The sequence below is a fragment of the Lithobates pipiens genome, unplaced genomic scaffold (genome assembly GCF_037356315.1).
Source record: "Lithobates pipiens isolate NorthernLeopardFrog02 unplaced genomic scaffold, aLitPip1_a1.2 Scaffold_1, whole genome shotgun sequence".
Classification (NCBI taxonomy): domain Eukaryota; kingdom Metazoa; phylum Chordata; class Amphibia; order Anura; family Ranidae; genus Lithobates; species Lithobates pipiens.
The window spans coordinates 75,925,106-75,949,865 of NW_027507685.1; the positions used below are offsets into that span (position 1 = coordinate 75,925,106).

Below are 24,760 nucleotides of genomic sequence, written 5' to 3' on the forward strand. Positions count from 1 at the left end.
TCCTCTTTTTTTCCCTGCAAAGGTAAAGCATAATGGACTACTATGCATCGCATAGTAGCTCATTATGTGTCACTTACCTGACACAGGAGCCAGCGAAGTCGCCGCTGTCCCCTGTAGTCCGCCGCATCCATGTTGCTGGTGGCGTCTCGCAGCTCCGACGAATCACAGCGGCGCAGCCGCGATGACGTCACTCCCGCGCATGCGCACGGGAGTCGCGTCTCGCAGCTCCGCCGCTGCCATACGGCGAAGCCGCGATGACGTCACTCCCGCGCATGCGCACGGGAGTCGACAAATTAGGCAAATCCATTCTTGGATTTGCCGCATTTAGTGCGCCTGCGCGCCGCTGTCTACGGCGCATGCGCCGTAGACAGCGGTGCCCATTTTCGGGCAAATATCTCCTAAACCATATAGGTTTAGGAGATATTGCTTGGACCTACAGGTAAGCCTTAATCTAGGCTTACCTATAGGTCCAAGTTGTTTGGAAGGGTTTACTTCCTCTTTAATACTTGATGTTAAGATAACCCATGACACTACAATATTAAAAGTTAATTTGTAAGGGAATATTTTACATAATAGAAATATATAAAATATTGATTTAAAAACTTTAAAACAAAAAAAAACACAATTAATTCCAAACCATAAAAAATTATGTGTTTCTTAAGAAAGGGTATGCCAATTCTTTCATAATTTTTTTATCTTTATATTTTGAGAACAGTTTTTGACCTCAAGTAATGCGTCATATTAACGTCAGTGTTTAAGCTGTCTATGTGTAGACAAAAGAGATGGCTATCTTTATGCTGGTGATGGCAGGATATGACACTTTAGACCAAATACACGCTATCGGTTTTAGTATTGTTTCCTCTACTGCTTGTGAAAACCTACTGTTTAAAACTAACACCTCTTTGGTCAAAGTGGTCAGTTATTGATGCACAGAAACTGTTTTTCAGAGCTCAAAAGTATGTGCATTCTTACACCTATGTTTAGTACTTTCACTGACTGTATACCAAAGTATATAGTTTGTTTGGGCTTTTTATGCTAAATCTCTGTGTAATTTTTTGCAGTAAAGTGTGCAAATTCTGCAAAAGTTTGTCAGGTAAATCTGATGAAATAGGTTGAAATTAAGGTCTGTTGGTCCCTCTTGAGGCTTCCATTACCAAAATGCCCCTTGGACCCTTCCCCATCCTAATATTTGCTCATGTCTTGGAACAACTTGGAACAAAATGCTCTGTAGTTCCATTGGCCTATGCTTATCTTGTTACTCTTTCTGATAGCCTTAGCAGAGGCAGCCAATTTAGGCAGAGGCAGACAATTAAAGTCTTTGTGCCACCCAGGCAGAAGGGAAAATGAGGGAGTGAAAACATGGACTGTTCATAAAAATGACCTTTCTATTTCAGAATGAGGACAGCATTGATCAAAAATGGGTAACTGATTCATTGATGTTATCAATAAGTTTTATTCTTACAACACTGGACCATTAAAACTCTCACATTCAAGGAGCAGGAAGTGATTGCAAAAAGAAGTAAGCAAATGTGCAAGTTACTTTTTACAAATTTTTACCCCTGATGCTAATAGTCCATAATTCCACTTCCTGGTGTACCTGGAGTAACAGGAAAAAAGATAATAAACAATTTTACTGTATATCATTGGGCAGGGTAGAACCCTTTACTGTGCTCTGAAGGTTTTTTTTTTTTTTTTTTTTTTCACAAAATTTCAACTTTACAGAACATTCCACAGGGTTTGGCGGCTGAAAAAAAGTTTATTATTATTATTCAAATAGCTGGAAAACAAAAAATAAAAATGAACAATAATACAGAGATTACAAATACTCTCTTTACATTTTTTGAATTAGTCATTTGGTTAAGGGTTCACGTTTATTCTTTGGGCCCAATTGCAGGTACGCTGTCTGCCAAACCAGTTCTACATCTGCCTTCTTACATAAGCGAAGTCTCAAGGAAAATAAAAAAATATTGCACCTGCAGCTGATATGGACTCATATTACGCATTTGCAAATGGTATGAACATAAGCAGACAAGACATTGACATTGTTACACTTCCTTTGCAAAGAAAACAGATTACATTATATAACAATTAGAAAAAGAGAATCTGCTATCAAGTTAACGGCCTTTCTGATGGAGTTAGCTAGTTATTGATCTACTACATGTATGCTGCCATGTTGGTACCAGGAAAGTGGAAAATTGTAACAAATACTTACCATAATTTTACTTTGTTGGCACCAATCCAATGCAGCATATTAAATCCACCCAGTTCTTCCTAGTGATGTGCAGGGAATGGGCTGTTGTGTGGGCGTTAACTCTTTATAGTTTTACACTGGTCCTTTGAGCAAAAGTAGGTGGGCTACTACCGCATGTGCCACATGGATGCTGTCATAGATTGGCACCAGGAAAGGAAAATTATGGTAAGTATTTGATACAATTTTCAGTATTCCCTATATTTGTCTAATATGATTACAGTATTTCCTATGATCATGAGCTTTATCAAGGGGCTATAATTTGGTGTTTACTGAAATACCTCAATCAGGAAAATACCACATGACTCCTAGATGGAGTTCACGATCATAGGAAATAATCATATTAGACAACCTATGGTGACAACTTGTTACAGCTGGGCCAATGCCTTAGCCCTTGTACACACGGTCGGACATTCCGACGGAAAATGTCCGATCAGACCGCGTTGTCGGATAATCCGACTGTGTGTGGGCTCCATCGGACTGTTTCCGTCGGAATATCCGACGGACAAAGTTTTAGAGCTGGGCTATGAAACTTTCCGACAACATGATCCGATCGGACTTTGTCCGATCATTTGTAGAGAATTCTGATCGGACAAAGTGCCACGCATGCTCAGATCAAATTCCTAGACCAAAGCTATTGGATACTAGTCTGAACGTAGTCCCGTCGTAACGAAATAACGTCGTCATGTTACGTATGATCGGATTTTCCGACATTTGTCCGACCGTGTGTATGCAACACAAGTTTCGGACAAAATCCATTGGACAAAATCCGACAGATTTTGTTGTCGGAATGTCCGACTGTGTGTACAAGGGCTTAAACATTTGTCCAACAAATATTTTATAAAAAGACTAAAGCCTGGTTTACACTTCTAGTTTTTTTTGTGTTCAACCCAGCTCTAGTGGAAGCCACTGTACTAACGATCTGACATTAGAAAAGTGATTGCCCCTGTGTACAGGGCTTAAGGGGTGGATTTACTAAAGGTACATAGAGTGTGCTCTCTGCAAGTGCAGTTGCTCCAGAACTTATGAAATTACTATGCTCTGGAGCAACTGCCCTTGCAAAGTGCACAGTCAATTTGCCTTTAACAAATCAGCCCCTAAGTTTTTACTAAGGGCTCAGATTGAGCCACATATTGTCAGGGAGAATGTTTTGAATTAAAAAAATCAGCAGGTGGGTTGTTCTAACAAGACAACCTGTTATTTTGCCCTGAATGTAACCAAGCATTCATGTACAGTCCACTTAAGTACTGTCCCTTACCTTTCAAAGTGCAGGTGCACTAACTATGCAAGATCTAAATGGCAGAAAGACCAAGGCTCTGTTTACATCCCTCATATCATTTTCTTCTTTCAACTGGCAATGCCTGGGCATGTGTCCATTGAGATGGTCCTATTTGTCTGTAGAACATAAATGTTGTAGCACAGTCAGAAGCAGAAGACAGTGAGAGGGGGATAATAAGAAAATTCAGCCTAAAGAACAAGGTGTGTCCGCATATGGGGTCTGACATATTTAGTGTTCCTGTGCTTTGGAGAGTGAGGGACATTGTTATACTCCCTGACTGAGGTTACAATACACACTTGTTGGAGGGTTTAACCCTTATTCATTCTATCCAAAACTAGGAAACAAGCTGGCTGTGGCTAGGCCTGTAAATGTTCATTCCAGTATATTAGTACTGAAATGCTGATACTTTATAGCCCAGCAACTTGTTTCTTTAGTTTTGGACAGTGGGGAAAGGATCAGAACCTCTGTCGGGTATTTATTGTTGTCTTTATCCCTGTTGGGAAGATTTCTCACCACTTCCTGTCTTTTTGTTTGTTTAGCAGGCATAACAGGAAGTGAGCAGAAATCTCCACAAATGGCACAGACTGCATTCCAAACACTGCCGACTTTTTCACACTATGCAAAAGTAAAAAAAAAAAAAAAAGTTTTGGCTGTAGAGGGCCCGAAGCTGGAAAAAGGTGATGTTAAGACAATTTCTTGACAATGATACTCAGCAGAATAATGATGAAAGTAAGCAGGACAAGGCGAAAGATCTCCATCAATAGCCACAGATTCCCAGTATAGCCACCGATACCTGATAATTAAAGTAGAGATATAATTATAAGAAGCATTAACATGGAGACAGAGGCACATGCACAAACAGTCATGTTTTAACTGCTTCAGCCCTGGAAGATTTTACCCCCTTCCTGACCAGAGCACTTTTTACAATTTGGCACTGCATCGCTTTAACTGACAATTGAGCAGTCATGCAATGCTGTATCAAAACAAAATTTGTGTCCTTTTTTCTCCACAAATAGAGCTTTCTTTTGGTGGTATTTGATCACCTTTGCGGTTTTTATTTTTTGCGATATAAACAAATACTTTATGCCAATTTTGAAAAAAACACATTATTTTTCGCTATAAAAAATATCTCCCAAAAATATATAAATAAATAAAAAGTTTTTTCCTCAGTTTAGGCCGATAGGTATTCTTCTACATATTTTTGGTAAAAAAAATTGCAATAAGCGTTTATTGATTGCTTTGCATAAAAGTTATAGCGTCTACAAAATAGGGGATAGTTTTATGGCATTTTTTTTTTTTTATTAGTAAGGGCGGTGATCAGCAATTTTTATAATGACTGTGATATTATGGTGGACAGATCGGACACTTTTGGCACGATTTTGGGACCATTCACATTTATACAGTGATCAGTGCAATTAAAAATGCATTGATTACTGTGTAAATGTGACTGGCAGTGAAGGGGTTAACCACTAGGTGGCGCTGTAGGGGTTAAGTGTGTCCTAGCACTACCTGTGGGGGGGGATGGGCTGTGCGTGACACATCACTGATCATGCTCCCGATTACAGGGGTTTAACCCATTAAATTACACATGTACGTGGAAAAGACTACAACAAAAATATCTTTAAAATCCAGCACATGAAATTGTGTACAGTTTTCACAGAAGTCATATATTAGGATAAATATCTTTTAAACATTGTACAGTTTGAGGAGTTAAAATGTCTTGCAAATTTTGAACGGACTAAAAATACTGGAGCCCCTGCCATTTATTAAAAAATGGGAGGAAGAGATGGGAACAGGAGGCACGGAGGCAGAGGTTTATAAAATATTAAGGATGACGCATGTGATTTCATCGGATTGTAGTACACTGGAAATAAATTCTAAGTGCTTAGCACGATGGTACATAACCCCTGATAGATTACAACAAGAGAGGCCTCTAATCTATGCTGGAGGGGATGTGCAGAAATTGGATCTATGATCCATATGTGGTGGACATGTCCTAAAATAAAAATATACTGGAAACAAGTAATACTAATAATTGAAAAAATCACCAGTCTTAAAATACCAGAGGAGCCAAGGGTTTGCTTGCTCCGTGGGGTTAGTATGTCTATTAAACATTATAGGAGATTATTGTTACCTCATCTTTTAAATGCAGCAAAAAGTTTAATCCCCTGCCAGTGGAAGGATCCCAAGAGCCCTTCTTTGAAGAGCTGATTATGTAAAATTAACAAAATTTATCATTTGAAGCTCCTAAAGTTTAGCGGTGAAACAGGGGAAGTAGGGTTTGAAAAGAGATGGAAAGACGGTAAAATATAAGCAATCACCGAGATACGCCAAAATTATGGTAGAAGGAAGGTAGTATAAGAGTGGGCAGGACTATAGTCATTAGGAGAGATCTAAGGGTGGGTTGAGAGGGGGGAGTATGGGGATGGAGGTGATAATATTTTGCGAATACATGTATAGCGCAAATTGTTTTGTATGAAGTGTAAAGGACTTAAAAAAATAACTTAAATAAAGAAATAAAAATATACGAATAAAAAGAAAAAAAAAAGTACATGTGCAAATAAACAAATGTTACAATGATGTGGAAACGAGAAGGGACAAAGATGAACAGCAGAGTTGATTCAAGTCTCTCCAAAGAGTTCGCTGAAGTGGCAATAAAAAAAAAAAAAAAAATGTCTTGCAACGCACAGCTACCAAACAGATATCACCAAACAGAAATCTGGTGTTTTATGTTAAAACCTAAACAATGATTGCCTGCTGTATAACAGAGAACCTTCCAGAAAATACTCCTTATAGAAAGAGAACCTTCCAGGACAAAAATATGGGAGCTGAGATTGCTAACATGTTGTAATCCTTCTATAAAATAGAAATAAAAAAGTAAATAAATTGGGAGGGGGTTAGAAATAGGACAGATTGCCTTATAATGTAGAATTGTATTTAATATAAGCATAAAAAACATGATCCTTTGAACATGTGAACCAAATTAAATAATAACCAGTGTATGGCGCCTTTAAAACATAAATAAGCAAAACTATGATTGTGAGTTGCTGCCCCTTAACCGCTTCAACCCTGGAAGATTTGGCTGCTCAATGACCAGGCCATTTTTTGAGATTCGACACTGCATCGATGTAACTGACAATTGCGCGGTTGTGCGACGTTGTACCCAAACAAAATTGACATCCTTTTTATCCCACAAATAGAGCTTTCTTTTGGTGGTATTTGATTGCCTCTGCGTTTTTTATTTTTTGCGCTATAAACAAAAGAAGAGTACCTGTCCCAGCCCATCTGAGTACCCGTGTACCTGAGTACCTGTCAGCCCATCTGAGTACCCGAGTACCTGAGTACCTGTTAGCCCATGTGAGTACCCGAGTACCTGTCAGCCCATCTGAGTACCTGAGAACCTGTCACAGTTCATCTGAGTATCCGAGTACCTGAGCACCTGACAGCCCATCTGAGTACCCGAGTACCTGTCCCAGCCCATCTGAGTACCTGTCCCAGCCCATCTGAGTACCTGAGTACCTGTCCCAGCCCACCTGTGTACCTGTCCCAGCCCATCTGAGTACCCGAGTACCTGTCCCAGCCCATCTGAGTATCCGAGTACCTGAGTACCTGTCACATCCCATCTGAGTACCCGAGTACCTGAATACCTGTCACATCCCATCTGAGTACCCGAGTACCTGTCACAGCCCATCTGAGTACCCGAGTACCTGTCACAGCCCATCTGAGTACCTGTCACAGTCCATCTGAGTACCTGTCACAGCCCATCTGAGTACCCGAGTACCTGAGTACCTGTCACAGCCCATCTGAGTACCTGAGTACCTGTCACAGTTCATCTGAGTACCCGAGTACCTGTCACAGTTCATCTGAGTACCCAAATACCTGTCACCAGCCCGTCGGAGTACCCGAGTACCTGTCACCAGCCTGTCGGAGTACCCGAGTACCTGTCACCAGCCCGTCGGAGTACCCGAGTACCTGTCAGGCCATCTGAGTACCCGAGTACCTGTCAGCCCATCTGAGTACCCGAGTACCTGTCAGCCCATCTGAGTACCCGAGTACCTGTCAGCCCATCTGAGTACCCAAGTACCCGAGTACCTGTCAGCCCATCTGAGTACCCGAGTACCTGTCACAGCCCATCTGAGTACCTGCCACAGTCCATCTGAGTATCCGAGTACCTGAGCATCTGTCAGCCCATCTGAGTACCCGAGTACCTGTCCCAGCCCATCTGAGTACCCGAGTACCTGTCCCAGCCCATCTGAGTACCTGAGAACCTGTCACAGTTCATCTGAGTATCCGAGTACCTGAGCACCTGACAGCCCATCTGAGTACCCGAGTACCTGTCCCAGCCCATCTGAGTACCTGTCCCAGCCCATCTGAGTACCTGAGTACCTGTCCCAGCCCACCTGTGTACCTGTCCCAGCCCATCTGAGTACCCGAGTACCTGTCCCAGCCCATCTGAGTATCCGAGTACCTGAGTACCTGTCACATCCCATCTGAGTACCCGAGTACCTGAATACCTGTCACATCCCATCTGAGTACCCGAGTACCTGTCACAGCCCATCTGAGTACCCGAGTACCTGTCACAGCCCATCTGAGTACCTGTCACAGTCCATCTGAGTACCTGTCACAGCCCATCTGAGTACCCGTCACAGCCCATCTGAGTACCCGAGTACCTGAGTACCTGTCACAGCCCATCTGAGTACCTGAGTACCTGTCACAGTTCATCTGAGTACCCGAGTACCTGTCACAGTTCATCTGAGTACCTGTCATGGTCGGTCCCGAGTCCCAGCAGCCCGTGGAAGACTTACCCACAATGTTGGTCCGTTGAGCGCTGATAGGTCTTCCCGGGCGCGCGTTAACGCGAACGGACGCACGCGGGTGCGAGCAGGCACGATCGGGCGCACGCGGGTGCGCAGGGTTGCAAACGTGCGCACGCGGGTGCGCGGGGTCACGGTCGGTTGCACGGTTGACGTGGGCGCGAACGGACGTGCCGTGCGACCGCCCTTGGCGCCCAGAAGGCTTCTTAAGTGATTCATTCTAGTGGCCCGTTGCTGTCCTGTCTACAGCGTTCCTGAGAGTTGCCTCCGATTACCTGATTGTTCCTGTCTCTGATCCACCTCGGCTTGTTCCTGATTATCCTGCCTGCTGCCAGCCCTGACCTTCGGACCTCCTGACTATTCTTCTGCCTGCTCCTTCGGTACCTCTGCTGCCAGCCCGTTGACGACCCGGCTTGTGTTTACCCAGCTTCTGCCTGCTGTTCCAGTCCGTGTTCTGTGACCACCGCTGCCTACCGCCTGTCTGTCAGCTCTCCCGGTGTGCCCACCTGCTCGCTGCCAGCTGCTGACCTCCAGCCGTTCCAGAAGTCACCTGTCTTCTTCCACTACTGTCTGACGCCAGTTCCTGGACCAGGCCCTCCTACACGGACTTGGCACTTGTGCCCTCTGCCCTCCAGAACCCCTGTTCTCACTCCCAGGGGGTCTCGAGCCAGAGGCTTACGAGAGGCCGCTCCCTGCACTCCGGGCTCTCACCACCAGGTACGTGACAGTACAGGACAGCCATGTCCGAGCCCACGCAGGGAGCGTCTCCAATGGACGAACTTTGCCACCACCTCGCAGGCCTCACTCAAGCAGTGAAGAGTTTACAGGAGGGCTACAGTCAACTGGAGGAACGGGTCCAGGCCCTGTCCGCCTCCTCTCCTGCTTCTTCCGGATCTTCTGCTCCTCCTGCCGTAGTTATGTTGCCACCCGAACCCAGGGTGCCTACACCCGAGAGATTCTCCGGAGATCGAGGGAAATTCCGGTCTTTTCGGAATTCATGCGAACTGTTCTTTGCTCTACAGCCGAGGACCTTCTCCCTCGAGGCCACCAAGGTGGGCTATGTGATCTCCTTGCTAACCGGTGAACCTCAGTCTTGGGCCCACCGTCTACTTGAAAAGAAGGATCACTCCCTTGAAACCTTGGACATTTTCTTCCAGGCCATGTCGCGGTTATACGAAGACCCACAGCTAACCGCCACCGCTGAAGCTGCCCTGCATTCGCTGCAGCAAGGTCGCCGGCCTGTAGAGGACTACGTGTCAGAGTTCCGACGCTGGAGCTCTGACACGGACTGGAATAACGCAGCATTACGTTATCAATTCCGGATGGGCCTATCGGAACCGTTGAAGGATGAGCTCGCCCGAGTGGGCATTCCAGAGACTCTAGAAGCCTTAGTGGAGCTGGCAATCCAGATTGACAGACGGCTGAGAGAACGCCGCCTGGAGCGGTCTTCAACCACTTCTCGTCCGGTATGGATGCTTCCTCGAGTCCCCAGCTCTCCTCATTTCACCCCTCCTGCTGTCACCACGACCAGTCAAGACCTCCCGGAGCCCATGCAGCTGGGCTTACTCCGGCCTTCCTTAACGCCTGAAGAACGCCAGCGCCGCCGGGAAGGAAATCTCTGCCTTTACTGTGGTGGGTCTGGACACTTCGTGCGCAATTGCCCTGCTAAGCTCCGTAAGTCCCTCTTCGTTTCTCCTGCCCTTACATTAGACTGTCCTAGTGCTGCCTCCCATTTGACTGTGTCCATTTCCTTGCAGCTACCAGGAGGGAACGTCCAGACCAACGCCATTATTGACTCGGGTGCTTGCAGTGGCTTTATGGACTTAACCTTTGCCTCTAAACATAACATCCCACTTCGGCCTAGGGCAAGGGGACTTTCTATACATCTGGCCGATGGTTCCACCCTCAAGTCCGGACCTGTTACCCAGCAGACTCAGCCCCTGTTAACCACTATTGCCGGAACCCATCAAGAATTACTCTGTCTGGACATTATCACTTCTCCTCTCTTCCCTATCATTCTCGGCATGCCCTGGCTGAGGGCACATAACCCCCTTGTTGACTGGACCACCGGGGAGCTGAGATTTCCATCACCTTACTGCCTCCAACACTGTCTGTCGGGAACCGACCAGGCCTCTTCCTCTTCTTTGCTCTGTCTGGAAGTTGACGAAGAAACCCGCCAAGTTGTACCTGCTGCCTACCATGATTATCTAGATGTGTTTAGCAAGAAGGGTGCAGAGACCTTACCCCCTCACAGGCCATACGACTGTCCCATTGAATTACTTCCTGGGGCAGAAATTCCCTTTGGGAGGATCTTTCCGCTATCAGAGACTGAGTTGGTGACCTTGAAGTCCTACCTGGACGATAATCTCAGGAAGGGATTTATTCGTCCCTCCACTTCACCGGCGGGAGCAGGGATCTTTTTCGTAGAAAAAAAGGACCAGACCCTGCGCCCCTGTGTGGACTACCGGGCCCTTAATAAAATAACGATCAAGAACCGTTATCCCCTACCACTTGTGCCGGAGCTGTTTCAGAGACTGGGGTCAGCGGCAGTATTTTCAAAATTAGATCTCAGAGGGGCTTACAATCTGGTTCGCATCCGTGATGGCGACGAGTGGAAGACTGCTTTTCGTACTCGCTTCGGGCACTTCGAGTACCTCGTCATGCCCTTCGGCTTATGTAACGCTCCCGCCACGTTCCAGCACTTTATCAATGATATTTTTAGGGACTATCTAGACCTGTTCGTCATTACCTACTTGGACGACATCCTGATCTTTTCCTCTTCTCTGGCAGAACACCGGGAGCATGTCAGGAAGGTACTATCCCGACTTCGTTTGCATGGGTTATACGCCAAGCCGGAGAAATGTACATTTGAACAATCTAGTATTCAATTCCTGGGGCTGATAATTTCTGTAGATGGTATCGAGATGGACCCTCAGAAGGTCTCCGCTATCCGAGATTGGCCTGCTCCCACCGACAGAAAAGGGGTCCAGCGTTTCGTGGGATTCGCAAATTTCTACAGGAAATTTATTAAGGGGTTTTCTACTATTATAGCCCCCATCACCAGACTGACCAGGCAGAGCCTGAAATTTCAATGGTCTCCAGAGGCTCAGGAAGCCTTCTCTACCCTGAAGGACTTATTTGTGTCGGCTTCCATCCTCAAACACCCTGATCCAACCCGGCCCTATATCTTAGAGGTTGATGCCTCTGAGATCGCGGTTGGGGCGATTCTCTCCCAGAGACATGGGCCTAGGGCCCGCTTGCACCCAGTAGCATTCTTCTCCCGCAAGCTAACTGAAGCTGAGGCAAATTATGATGTCGGAGATCGAGAGCTATTGGCCATTAAAGCGGCCCTCGAGGAATGGCGTTACCTACTGGAGGGAGCTACACATCCAATCCTCATCTACACGGATCACAGAAACCTGGAATACTTGAAGTCCGCCAAGAGGTTGAAACCACGCCAGGCCAGATGGGCTCTTTTCTTTTCCAGGTTTCTGTTCCACATAACTTATCGCCCGGGTTCCAAGAACACCAAACCGGACGCCCTGTCCCGAATGTACAATGAACCAGAGACCTCTCCACATCCGGATACCATCCTGACCTCAGGGAACTTTCTTCTTCTTCAGGCCGATTTGTTGTCCCTGATCAAGCAAGTTTCCGTTGGTGCTACCCCTCCACCTAATGTCACACTCTTGACCCAAGATGAACTTCTCTGGCATGAAGACAAAATTTTTGTCCCCCAGGAGGCTCGGGTGCCAGTCCTCAGTGCATGTCATGACCACCCGTTGGCCGGCCATTTCGGTGCCCTCAAGACCACCGAGTTGGTCCAGCGCACCTTTTGGTGGCCCCAGCTGAGATCCGACTGCAAGAGGTATGTGGAGGCTTGTGCCATTTGCATCCGTAATAAAAGCAGCAAGTCCAGGGCCTGGGGTCTGATGAAACCATTACCTGTTCCAGAGAGGCCTTGGCGAATGATTTCGATGGATTTCATCGTAGAGCTTCCCCCATCAGAAGGCCACTCCACAATCTTCGTGGTGGTGGATAGGCTAACCAAGATGGCCCACTTCCTGCCGATGAAGGGCACCCCGTCCGCTGCAGAGACCGCTGAGGTTTTTATTAAAGAGATCGTGAGGCTGCACGGTGTCCCCGCAAACATTATCTCAGATCGGGGCGTGCAGTTCACGTCCAAGTTTTGGAGAGCGCTCTGCAGGGCTTTGAAGATTGATCTCTGTCTTTCGTCGGCCTACCATCCACAGACCAATGGGCAAACAGAACGGACGAACCAGACGCTGGAGCAATACTTACGCTGTTTCTCGTCCTTTTCCCAGGACAACTGGACTTCCTTGCTCCCGTTAGCGGAGTTCGCCTATAACAACTCCATCCACTCTGCCACTAGTCAGTCTCCATTCTTCGCCAACTACGGCTTCCACCCCTCATTCTTGTCCCAAGACCTGCCTGAAAGCCCGGTACCAGCAGTCCAGGAGAATATCGACTTCTTTAGTGCCAATAACAAGCTTCTGCAGGAGACCATGGCAAAGACCCAAAGACGTAATAAGGAAATTTTCGACAGGAAGAGAAGGGGGGAACTTGAACTTAAGGTTGGGGACCAGGTGTGGCTCTCCACATTGAACTTGAAGATGGCCTGCCCTACTAAGAAGTTGGGGCCAAGGTTCGTGGGTCCCTTCCCTATTGTAAAAAAGATTAACGATGTAGCTTTTGAACTAAAATTGCCTGAGTCATTCCGGATTCACCCCGTATTCCATGTGGCGTTACTCAAGCCAGCCGTCCCGGACCCCTTTGTCAGTCGGAGGATTGTTCCACCTGAACCTGTGGTAGTCGACGGTGAAATCGAGTACGAGGTGGAGTCTATCTTGGACTGCAGGCGTAGACGGAATCAAGTCCAATTTCTGGTAAAGTGGAAAGGGTACGGACCCGAAGAGAATTCTTGGGAACCTGAATCCAACCTTCATGCCAGAAGATTGATTCTCGCCTTCAGAAGGGCCCATCCTGGTAAAATGGCCCAATTGGGCATCCGGAGGCTGCCCCTTGGGGGGGGGCAATGTCATGGTCGGTCCCGAGTCCCAGCAGCCCGTGGAAGACTTACCCACAATGTTGGTCCGTTGAGCGCTGATAGGTCTTCCCGGGCGCGCGTTAACGCGAACGGACGCACGCGGGTGCGAGCAGGCACGATCGGGCGCACGCGGGTGCGCAGGGTTGCAAACGTGCGCACGCGGGTGCGCGGGGTCACGGTCGGTTGCACGGTTGACGTGGGCGCGAACGGACGTGCCGTGCGACCGCCCTTGGCGCCCAGAAGGCTTCTTAAGTGATTCATTCTAGTGGCCCGTTGCTGTCCTGTCTACAGCGTTCCTGAGAGTTGCCTCCGATTACCTGATTGTTCCTGTCTCTGATCCACCTCGGCTTGTTCCTGATTATCCTGCCTGCTGCCAGCCCTGACCTTCGGACCTCCTGACTATTCTTCTGCCTGCTCCTTCGGTACCTCTGCTGCCAGCCCGTTGACGACCCGGCTTGTGTTTACCCAGCTTCTGCCTGCTGTTCCAGTCCGTGTTCTGTGACCACCGCTGCCTACCGCCTGTCTGTCAGCTCTCCCGGTGTGCCCACCTGCTCGCTGCCAGCTGCTGACCTCCAGCCGTTCCAGAAGTCACCTGTCTTCTTCCACTACTGTCTGACGCCAGTTCCTGGACCAGGCCCTCCTACACGGACTTGGCACTTGTGCCCTCTGCCCTCCAGAACCCCTGTTCTCACTCCCAGGGGGTCTCGAGCCAGAGGCTTACGAGAGGCCGCTCCCTGCACTCCGGGCTCTCACCACCAGGTACGTGACAGTACCCAAATACCTGTCACCAGCCCGTCGGAGTACCCGAGTACCTGTCACCAGCCTGTCGGAGTACCCGAGTACCTGTCACCAGCCCGTCGGAGTACCCGAGTACCTGTCAGCCCATCTGAGTACCCGAGTACCTGTCAGCCCATCTGAGTACCCGAGTACCTGTCAGCCCATCTGAGTACCCAAGTACCCGAGTACCTGTCAGCCCATCTGAGTACCCGAGTACCTGTCACAGCCCATCTGAGTACCTGCCACAGTCCATCTGAGTATCCGAGTACCTGAGCATCTGTCAGCCCATCTGAGTACCCGAGTACCTGTCCCAGCCCATCTGAGTACCCGAGTACCTGTCCCAGCCCATCTGAGTACCCGAGTACCTGTCCCAGCCCATCTGAGTACCCGAGTACCTGAGTACCTGTCACATTTCATCTGAGTACCCGAGTACCAGAGTACCTGTCACAGCCCATCTGAGTACCTGAGTACCTATCACAGTCCATCTGAGTACCCGAGTACCTGTCCCAGCCCATCTGAGTACCTGAGTACCTGTCACAGTTCATCTGAGTACCCGAGTACCTGTCACAGTTCATCTGAGTTCCCAAATACCTGTCACCAGCCCGTCGGAGTACCCGAGTACCTGTCACCAGCCTGTCGGAGTACCCGAGTACCTGTCACCAGCCCGTCGGAGTACCTGAGTACCTGTCACCAGCCCGTCGGAGTAACAGAGTACCTGTCACCAGCCCGTCAGAGTACCCGAGTACCTATTTGCAGCCCATGCCTCATAGTATACACATTGTGGTGTTTGCTTTCCAAAATGGGGTAATTTTGTGGGTAATTCTATTGTCCTGGTACTCCAGGACCTTCAAAAGTGTGATAGGTAGGAACGAAATGAGTTGTGTAATTTATGCTCCTAGAACGCCTGAAGGTACCACTTCCATGTTAGACCTCTGTATATGGCCAGGCTGTGTAAAAGTCTCACACATTGGTATCGCAATACTCAGGAGGAGTAGCAGAATGTGTTTTGGGGTGTAATTTTTGCTATATACATGCTATGTGTTAGAAATATCTTATAAATGGACAACTTTGTGTAAAAAAAAAAAAAAAAAAGATTTTAATTTTCTTTCTACGTTTTCTGAAGACTTGTAAAAAAATTAACCACTCAAAAGACTCATAATGCTTCATAGAATATACTTTGGGGTGTTTGCTTTCCAAAATGGGGTAATTTTGTGGGTATTTCTACTGTCCTGGTGCTCCAGGGCCTTCACAAATGTAATAAGTCATTTATGCTCCTAAAACCCCTGACGGTGCTCCCTGCATTTTGGACTTCTCTGTGTGGCCAGCCTGTGTAAAAGTCTCACACATGTGGTATCGCCATACTCGGGAAGAGTTGCAGAATGTATTTTGGGGTGTAATTGGAAGTATGCATATGCTGTGTATGAGAAATAACTTATTATGACAAAAAAAAAAACATTCTTCTTTTTCCCAAGAATTGTGGGAAAAAATTACAACTTCAAAAAACTCACCATGCCTCTTACTAAATACCTTGGAATGTCTACTTTTCAAAAAGGGGTCATGTGGGGGGTATTTGTACTTTCCTGACTTTTCAGAGCCTCAAGAAATGAGATAGGCTGTCAGTGCATCAGGTGTGATCAGATGTGATACATTTTCAATGATTTGCACCATAGCTTGTAGACTCTATTACTTTCAAAGAGACTAAATAATATCCACTTATTTGGTTTATTTTTACCAAAGAGATGTAGCCATATAAATTTTGGCCCAAATTTATGAACAAAAATGACTTATTTGCAAAATTTTATCATAGAAACTAAAAAAAAGTGTTTTTTTTTCAAAATTTTCGCTTTTTTTTCACTTATGCCGCAAAAAATAAAAAACTCAGTGGTGATTAAATACCACCAAAAGAAAGCTCTATTTGTATGAAAAAAAATTATAAAAATTTTGTTTGGGTACAGTGTTGCATGACTGAGTAACTACTATTCAAAGTGTAAGAGCGCTGAAAGTTAAAAATTGGTCTGGTAAGGAAGCTGTATAAATGCCCTGTATTGAAGTGGTTAAAAAACGTGCAACTGGGAATGGGTGGGTAGGTAGGAGGGTAGATGATGCAGGGTGTATGCTAATGAGGTCAGCTGGTCAACTCTTTCCTGCGTCATGACCTCTAGTCTGATCAGGAAGTAAAGCATTACTAATGGATACGTTTGGAAACATTGATGAGCACAAGTGAAGTAAGTGTCTGTAGATTTAATGTAAAGTTTTGATATTTTTGCAAAATAAGTACATTAATGCTATATTTGTACATAGGGAACTGGAATAAAAAATAAAAAAAGTGAACAAAGGTGAACTTATCCTTTGATAAACAATATCACGCTATGATACCCTTTAATATGTTTCCTAATGGGACACTTCATTACTGATGAAACCTTGTTGGCGAAGCGGTCGGGTGTCTAGGACCATGAGACACCATGTGCATTTTGACTTACCTGAAAAGGGGGTCAAAAAGATTTGGTGAATTTTTAGTCACACTTTTGGGCACAAGAAGTGCAGAAGTAAAGTGTTTCCTATATTGAAGATGTCATGGTGTTGGAAATTATGTCTCTTTACAGACTTTTTGTTGAAATTTTTAAGATTTCTTTTGATTTTCCATTTGTTGTTTTTTGCACATATGGTTGCTTTTATATGTCTGGTACATAATTCATGCATATGAATCACTTTGTATGAGTGTGTGCCTTCCTTGCTATTTTTATACTTTCAACATGTGAATCTGTACTTACATATGCATGGTTACTTAGAACTATAAAGTTTAATCAACCAGTAGCTGTGTGTCAGAGAATGTGTTCATGCAGACCTTTAATTTGGTTAGTCTTCTAGATCTGTAAGGTCCTTAGAATTTGTCAGAAGGAACCAACGTGTGTGGCCTTGATAATTTTATAGCCAAGCAAGAGGACTTAAAACAACTTCAATGTGTTTCCTAGTTGTTCATTTTGCTTCAACTGAGAAGGTGACTGGTAGAAGTTCTGAGCAGCTACTAAATGCGTTGAAGGTGTTTTAATCCATCAGAATAAAGTAATTGTGTCAGAGAAAATGTAAACTTCAGATAGAACAACCCAAATGTACATTACATTTTTTCTACAGCACAAGCTTTTTTTAATGTACGTTATTTAATAGTAAGTGAAATATTGACCTGAATCAAGTATGAATTCATTGATACTGATTTGCATACTTTTGGTCAGAAATTCACCAAATAGTGCAGCAAGGTTGACAACCTCATGGGTTGCACCATTAAACACAAAGACACAGTCAAATTGTTTCAATTTGATTTACATAAAGCTCTTTTTTTTTCCCCATCAATACCTGGTCCAGCTGGGTATTTTATGTTCGGTAAGACTTGCAAGAAGGTCCCATTTCCATTCCCTGCCTCACCACGCACAGTCTGAACATGGCAGCAATACTTCTCTGTGTCTTGTTCACTCAGGTTAATGATGGTGATCTCTTTATAAGAAGGACCTAGGATCACTCTGTCTTTGTAAACCAAGTGCTTTTCAAGAGGCGTATTGTCACCACAACACAGTGTCCATTTCAGTGTGAATGTGGGAGACTCAGTCACAAAGGAGCAGTTGAAGGTCGCAGACTTCCCAACAGTGACTTTGAGAAACGATGGTTGTTCCACTGTCAAAATGTTTGTCCGAGCACCTTTTAAAGAAGGAATCATCAATGCTAAGATTCAGGTTAGGCTATGATTTTTACATATCCAAGACTCTAGATGTTGTAGATGAGCCATAGGGTGAGATTTACTAGAACTGGGGCATCCAGTATCTGGTGCGGCTGTGCATAGTTACCAATCATCTTCTAACTTCAACATGTTCAATTAAGTTTTGACAATAATACTTGAAACATGATTGGTTTCTATGTAGAGCTACACCAGATTTTGCATGCTCCAGTTTTAGTAAATCTTCCCTTCAATTCATTATGGGGTTGATTTACTATAACTGGGCAGAGCAAAATCTGGTGCAGATCTGCATAGAAACCAATCAGCTTCCATTTTTTTTTGTCTAAGCTTAACTGAACAAGCTGAAGTTAGAAGCTGATTGACTACCAAGCACAGCTGCACCAGATTTTGCACTTTCCAGTTTTAGTAAATCAACCCCTATGTGTGTGTTTGAATGTGCACCAATGCATGTGAATGCATTTGTGCTTCAATGCATTTAAGCTGCATTTTTGTTTTTTCCAAAAACACCTCAATTCAATAGCTCACCACTTTTACAATTTTCACAGATACCTAAATGCATAGGATAGTAGACATTCTCTACGTCTTTACTGGAGATAATAGGGAAGGGGAAATTAAAGTGGTTTGTAAGGGTACATTGGGCTTTAAATTGCCCCTGAGGGATACAGAAGCTTCTTTTAACTATCCTGGACCTGTTTTTGGGCCAATGCATGGACACTCATTGACCTCACCGTTTTACATTTTTTCCTGCTGAAACAAAAAAAAAATAAAACGGTAAATTGAGACTACACATATATAAAATATTGATTATAGTTTCATAGTTAGTAAGGTTGAATAAAGACACCAGTCCATCCAGTTCAGCCTGTGTGAGTGTCTACAATTGTCCCTATCCCTGTACATTGCACACTCACATTGGTCCCTACCCTCAAGTGGCCCACAATCCAAGGTCCCCATTCACATACTAGGGCCAATTTTTGGACAGAAGCCAATTAACCTACCTGCATGTCTTTGGATTGTGGGAGGAAACTGGAGTACCCGGAGGAAACCCACGCAGGCACAGGGAGAACATGCAAACTCCAGGCAGGTAGTGTCGTGGTTGGGATTTGAACCAGCGACCCTTCTTACTGCTAGGTGAGAGTGCTAACCACTACACCACTGTGCTGATTAAATGCATATAAAATAAAACAACACCCCACAAATACAAGAAAAATAAATTAAATAACCTAACTACTCTAAATACCCCTCCATAAAAAAAAAAAGAGTACCGTTTTTTTCAAGAAAATTTCACCTAAACATCAAAATCTGCTGAGTTGTTTATGTGTTGGGGAAAATTTACTAAAGATTAAAACTGAGAAAAAGATTGAATAGATGAATAGATCAAAAAAATAAAGTGGTACCACATCCCAGAGCATAAATTTTTCAAAGATAGGAGGGAAGGGATAGAGGGGCTGGAGGGTAACCAACCCCCAGGACTTTTAAACGGTACCGGTTCTAAAAGGTAGGAAAGTCACATACCAATAATAAAATAAATACAGTTTTATTTAGAATATACATACATAATAAAAGAGCAGTATATACTGGAAAATATATAGATATATATCAAATGACTGGAGTACAAAAAGTGGTGCATAATCACAAATGACCATACATGTTACCAATTTTGTACAGAAACAAGCTGCATTTTTCTCTACATGTTTCGCTCTCTTGAGCTTCTTCAGGATGTTGCAGCATTTACAATTAAAATACTGAAAAGATAAAGTAACAAAATAAATAGATTACCAAGTGATACTTGACAATTTTTATCAGGCAGAAATAATACATTCTGATTAATGTCTATAGATCAAGTTTGTTGGTTTGGAAAACAATTTTTTATTTTTTTTTCTATTTATGATTCCTATTAATGAAAAAGCTCATCTAGCTAGATTTGGGACCTCTTTTTTGGTCTCTTTAAACAGATATCGCAAGCTTACATAAAACCCTTTTGCCTCTAACCCATACAGGCTACTGGTTTATTCAGAGGACCCAATTCTAAGCCCAATCTGACAACACCCAGACTTCCTTAAAGGGCACACCGCCCTCTATTAGCTAGTATTGGCTCTATACACCCATACTTGTGTCATTCTCCAGGTATGTCCTTATATGATTAATATCTGTCTTTCTGAGACACACTCTCTATACCTAAATTTATATTCCTCATTTATTCTATAATTTATCTCGTACCTCTACAGACTGTTGGGGATTACCGGGGCTCCTCTTTGGCATAGCTTTACCTGGGTTTTCCCTACTTAAAAGACGGTGTGACAGATCTCTTAATAAGCATGGATTTATGACCCACTCTGGTAAGATGGCTATTGTTTCGTATTGTATTTAATTTATTGTGTTTTTGGTAAGATGGCTATTGTTTGTATTTGATTTTATATGCTTTGCACAGTACCCAAATAGGAAATGTATATATATTTTTTTAATATATCAGTACATATTCCTTATTCTTACCAACAATATATGTCCTTGAATTGACAATTTGTATTAATAACTTTCCGATTAAAAATTGTTTTCCAAACCAACAAACTTGATCTATAGACACTAATCAGAATGTATTGTTTCTGCCTGATAAAAATTGTCAAGTATCACTTGGTAATCTATTTATTTTGTTACTTTATCTTTTCAGTATTTTAATTGTAAATGCTGCAACATCCTGAAGAAGCTCAAGAGAGCGAAACATATAGAGAAAAATGCAGCTTGTTTCTGTACAAAATTGGTAACATGTATGGTCATTTGTGATTATGCACCACTTTTTGTACTCCAGTCATTTGATATATATCTATATATTTTCCAGTATATACTACTCTTTTATTATGTATGTATATTCTAAATAAAACTGTATTTATTTTATTATTAGTATGTGACTTTCCTACCTTTAGAACCGTTTAAGAGTCCCGGGAGTTGGTTACCCTCCAGCCCCTCTATCCCTTCCCTCCTATCTTTAAAGATGAAAACTGGCAATTTAGTCAAAATCAATGCACACATTCACATTCCTAGTGATAACATACAGGACCGTGCAAACATTTTATGCAGGTGTGAAAAAAACATTGGCTGTATGTTTGTATTTCTCAGCATTGTGGACACCATTGATCCTGAACAATTGATCCTCCAACAATATTTGCAGAAATGGAGCCACAAATTTGCAAGGAACCTTCACCATGCTTCACTGTTGCCTGCAGACACCACATTCCAGAGCACTCGCTGCCATTTTTCTGCACAACAGTTCTTATGTTTTCATGCATATTTGGTTTGCTTAGCTTTGTTTCCATGGCAGAGGTATGGCTTTTGGACCACAATTCTTCCATGCAGATCACTTCTGGCCAGAATTCTCTGGACAGTGGATGGGTCTACATGGGTCCAACTGGTTTCCACCAGTTCTGTGCTGATGACACTGCTAGAAATCTTCTGATGTCAGGGGCGCATGCGCTGGTGCGGGGAAGATGGCAACTTGATCTCCCAGCTCCGCGCCATTGGACCGTCAACACTCAGCGAATAAAGCACAATCTAACGCTAGACGCCACCACACCTAGCCCAGCAGCAGCGGATACCACCAGGCATCCGGCGGGTATGTACAATACACCCCGAAACCGGCTGTGCAACCGTTTTTAGCAGAAATGCTCCCCAGCCACGGGGAAGGGTAAAATGGAGCATGAACCGCCGGAGCCGGATGACACTACACATCACTCGGAGGAGAGTCTGTTGCAGTTCCCCTCTAACCTGGTGAGTCCTACAGACACTGGATCTGATGCCCTGCTCCAGAAATTTCGCAGTATAGTGCAAGATTAAATTAATGCAGCCTCCCGCAAGCTCTCTGCAGAATTGGTGAAGGGCCTTAAAGAGCTAGGACACCGCACCAACCAACTAGAACAGAGGATGGACTTAACAACTACAGTCCTGGAGGGACATGAGGAAAAGGTGGAGAGGTTGAACGCTGAACTTGCCAGCTTACAAGATAAATTAGAGGACTCAGAGAACAGGGCCCACAGGGATAACCTCCGCATACGCGGACTCACAGAGACCATCACTGACCTGCAGGGGACAGCCACAGCTTTCTTTAAGGAACTGACGCCTGATATACCTGCGGAGCACCTAGAATTTGATCAAATACATAGGTCCCTTGCCCCCAAACCCACGAGGGCCCTCCCAGAGATGTGATTATAAAATTCCACTTCTACAGAACCAAGGAGCGGCTTCTTCAAGCAGCCAGAGATCCCCCAGACCTCTCCTTCTGTCACGTACCTGGTAGGCGAGCACACAATGCAGGGAGCGGCCTCTCGTAGCCTCTGGCTCGAGAACCCCTGACGGTGGTAACAGGGATTCAAAAGTTCAGAGGGCACAAGTGCCTGGCAGGTGTAAGGCAGATCCGGATTGTCAGCAGAAACACAGGCAGCAGGTAAGAACGGCTGGTGACAGTCGGCAGGTGGCAGCAGGCACAGGCAGATGGACTGGAAAAGCAGAAGATCATCAGCAGGTGACAGCAGGCTCAGGCAGTCAAGGCTGGAACAGCAGGAGGTCATCAGCAGGAGACAGCAAGCTCAGGCAGTCAAGGCTGGAACAGCAGGAGGTCGTCAGCAGGTGACAGCCGGTACTTGGATATCCGATCGGATCAGCAGGAGGTAACAGCAGAGTCGGGTACAGGCCGGGTCGGTAACGGGCGGACAGCAACGGTACAAGGGAAGAGGCAGAGACGTAGTCAGACAGGCAAGGAGTCGGTGGCAGGCAGCAAACTAACGTAGTCAGGAACAGGCCGGGTAACAGGAATCAAGGCAACAGATAGCAAGTAACAGAATCTCCGGACACGCTGTAGACTGGACAGCAAGAGGGAAGCGGAGGCAGAGTCCTTAAGAAACCTTTAGGGCGCCAAAGCTGTCGCACGGCAAGTCTGCGTGCCCCCGCGAGTAGCCGTGCGTCCGTTCGTGACCCTGCGCACCCGAGTGTGCCCGGTCGTACCAACGCGCACCCGCGTGCGTCCGTTCGCGTTAACATGTGCCAAAGGGTAACGACAGGTTCTCAGCAATGGGCCCCTGCGAGCAGACCTCCCATGTGCGATCGGATCGCCAGGACGGTCATGACACCTTCCAAGGAAACCCCCTCCAACTCTTAGCAGATTTTTCGGCGACAATTCCAGGAACTACAATTTGATCTTCCTCCCTCCCAGCCAGAGGCTTCAACGGCCCACCCAGGACCATCCCGGGTACCCCCTGGATGTTCGCAGTTGTCTCAACAGGGGCCCCAGGCCCTCTGATCACTCCAGGCGCAGCGATTTCAGGATGTCCCCGCAGGTGGACAGCATTAGCCTATACTTGAAACCTCAAGGACCCTGAGAGGCACGCCTAATCACAGAACACGAGCCGGACTTGACCATCAAAACTTGACCAGACCTGCAAACTGCCCCTGCACCCCAGCCATGGCCTCAACACGAAAAGACCCAGTTTTCCCCTAACCTGGGACAGATCGTCTCGAGCTGAATCCCCTGCTCGATGCTGCCCAGACTGAGTGATGGCAGCGTGGGGTTACTGAGATGCTGCCATATTACTATTGACATTTGATCCATCCAGGTTACACCCACATCCCCCCTTTTTTTTTTCTTTTATTGCAGGAGGGCTCGCCTTGTGCGGTGCTGGACAATTTTTTGTGGGCTCTCAGGGGGTCCGGCTCAGCATGGGCGACAGTACATAGTATCCATGCTTCTAACAGCCACTGGCGATAGCAGGCCCTTGGGCAATGTATTACGGCTATTTGAAAATTGCTTTAGTTTAAGTGGGTTGGGCTTCGGCCCTGGGCCCCCGGACCCCGGAGGGGAGTCTTGGGGCATGGGCTCGGGCCCGGCCCACAGTTTACTGTTTAATTTGTTACCGTGTCAACCTTAGGTTATAGGTTGCTCTACTTTCCGGTGTGGCAATGTTTACCAAATACAATGGTTTGTTTACATCATGCCATTGTTGATTTGTTCCTTACTGCTCAGTCTACTTTAAAAATAATGCTGAGTGGTTTCCGACGGACCACTGCTCCCCCATGTGTTGGTACTTGGCCCGGACGATGGTTCTGGCCAACGCCCGACCTTTTAGTGGGGTTTTCACCCCACGACCAATAGCAACCTCAATGTATGAAAAGTATTTGCTCAGAGTATTGTTCGGATAACCTGCTTCTTCAGACTAGGGATGAGCTTTGTGTTCGAGTCGAACATATGTTCGACTCGAACATCGGCTGTTCGCCCGTTCGGCGAATTCCGAACGTTATGGGCCGTTCGCGACAAATTCGTGTGGCGCTCACGGCCCACAATGCACTGCGATGGCGCAGTGCATTGCTGGCTCATGATTGGCCAAGCATGCACTGTGACCCCACATGCTTGGCCAATCACAGCGCCGGCAGCGAGGAGAGCCATGATTGGCCACAGGCAGGATGCCTGTGGCCAATCATAGCTCAGGCTATGTAGTACACGCCCCACACTATATAAGGCCGCCAGCGCGGCGGCCTTGTGTAGTGTGTTGGCGTCTGTAGCAGTTAGTGGGTGTTCTGTGTACCTTCAACACAGTATACACCGATCGTTATCGGCCGATTTTTCGTTCTTGCTCTTCTGTAGTGGTTGTTGTCTGCATGCCCTGACCACAGTATACACCGCTATATTCACCTATATAGCTAGCGATATATCTATCTTTTATAATAGAGCTTTCAGTCAGTGTTAGGAGATTGTGCGTGCTGTCTGCGTGCTCTGAACGCAGTATACACTGCTATATCCACCTATATAGCTAACTATCTTGCTCGTTTTAAATAGAGCTTTCAGTCAGTGTTAGGAGATTGTGCGTGC

The 24,760-nt window shown here is 45.6% G+C and overlaps 1 protein-coding gene across 1 annotated transcript in view; it reads right to left on the reverse strand.

Moving 5' to 3' along the window:
- Positions 1-1,437: 1,437 nt before the first annotated feature.
- The window catches only part of LOC143935382 (uncharacterized), a 47,206-nt gene continuing 23,883 nt past the window's right edge, over positions 1,438-24,760 (reverse strand). The window contains exons 2-3 of the mRNA XM_077459249.1: positions 17,538-17,876; positions 1,438-4,320 (exon numbers count right to left, since the gene is read on the reverse strand). Coding sequence (XP_077315375.1) covers positions 4,211-4,320; positions 17,538-17,876 — 449 coding nt within the window. The 3' untranslated portion in view covers positions 1,438-4,210. The remainder of the gene's footprint in view (positions 4,321-17,537; positions 17,877-24,760) is intronic.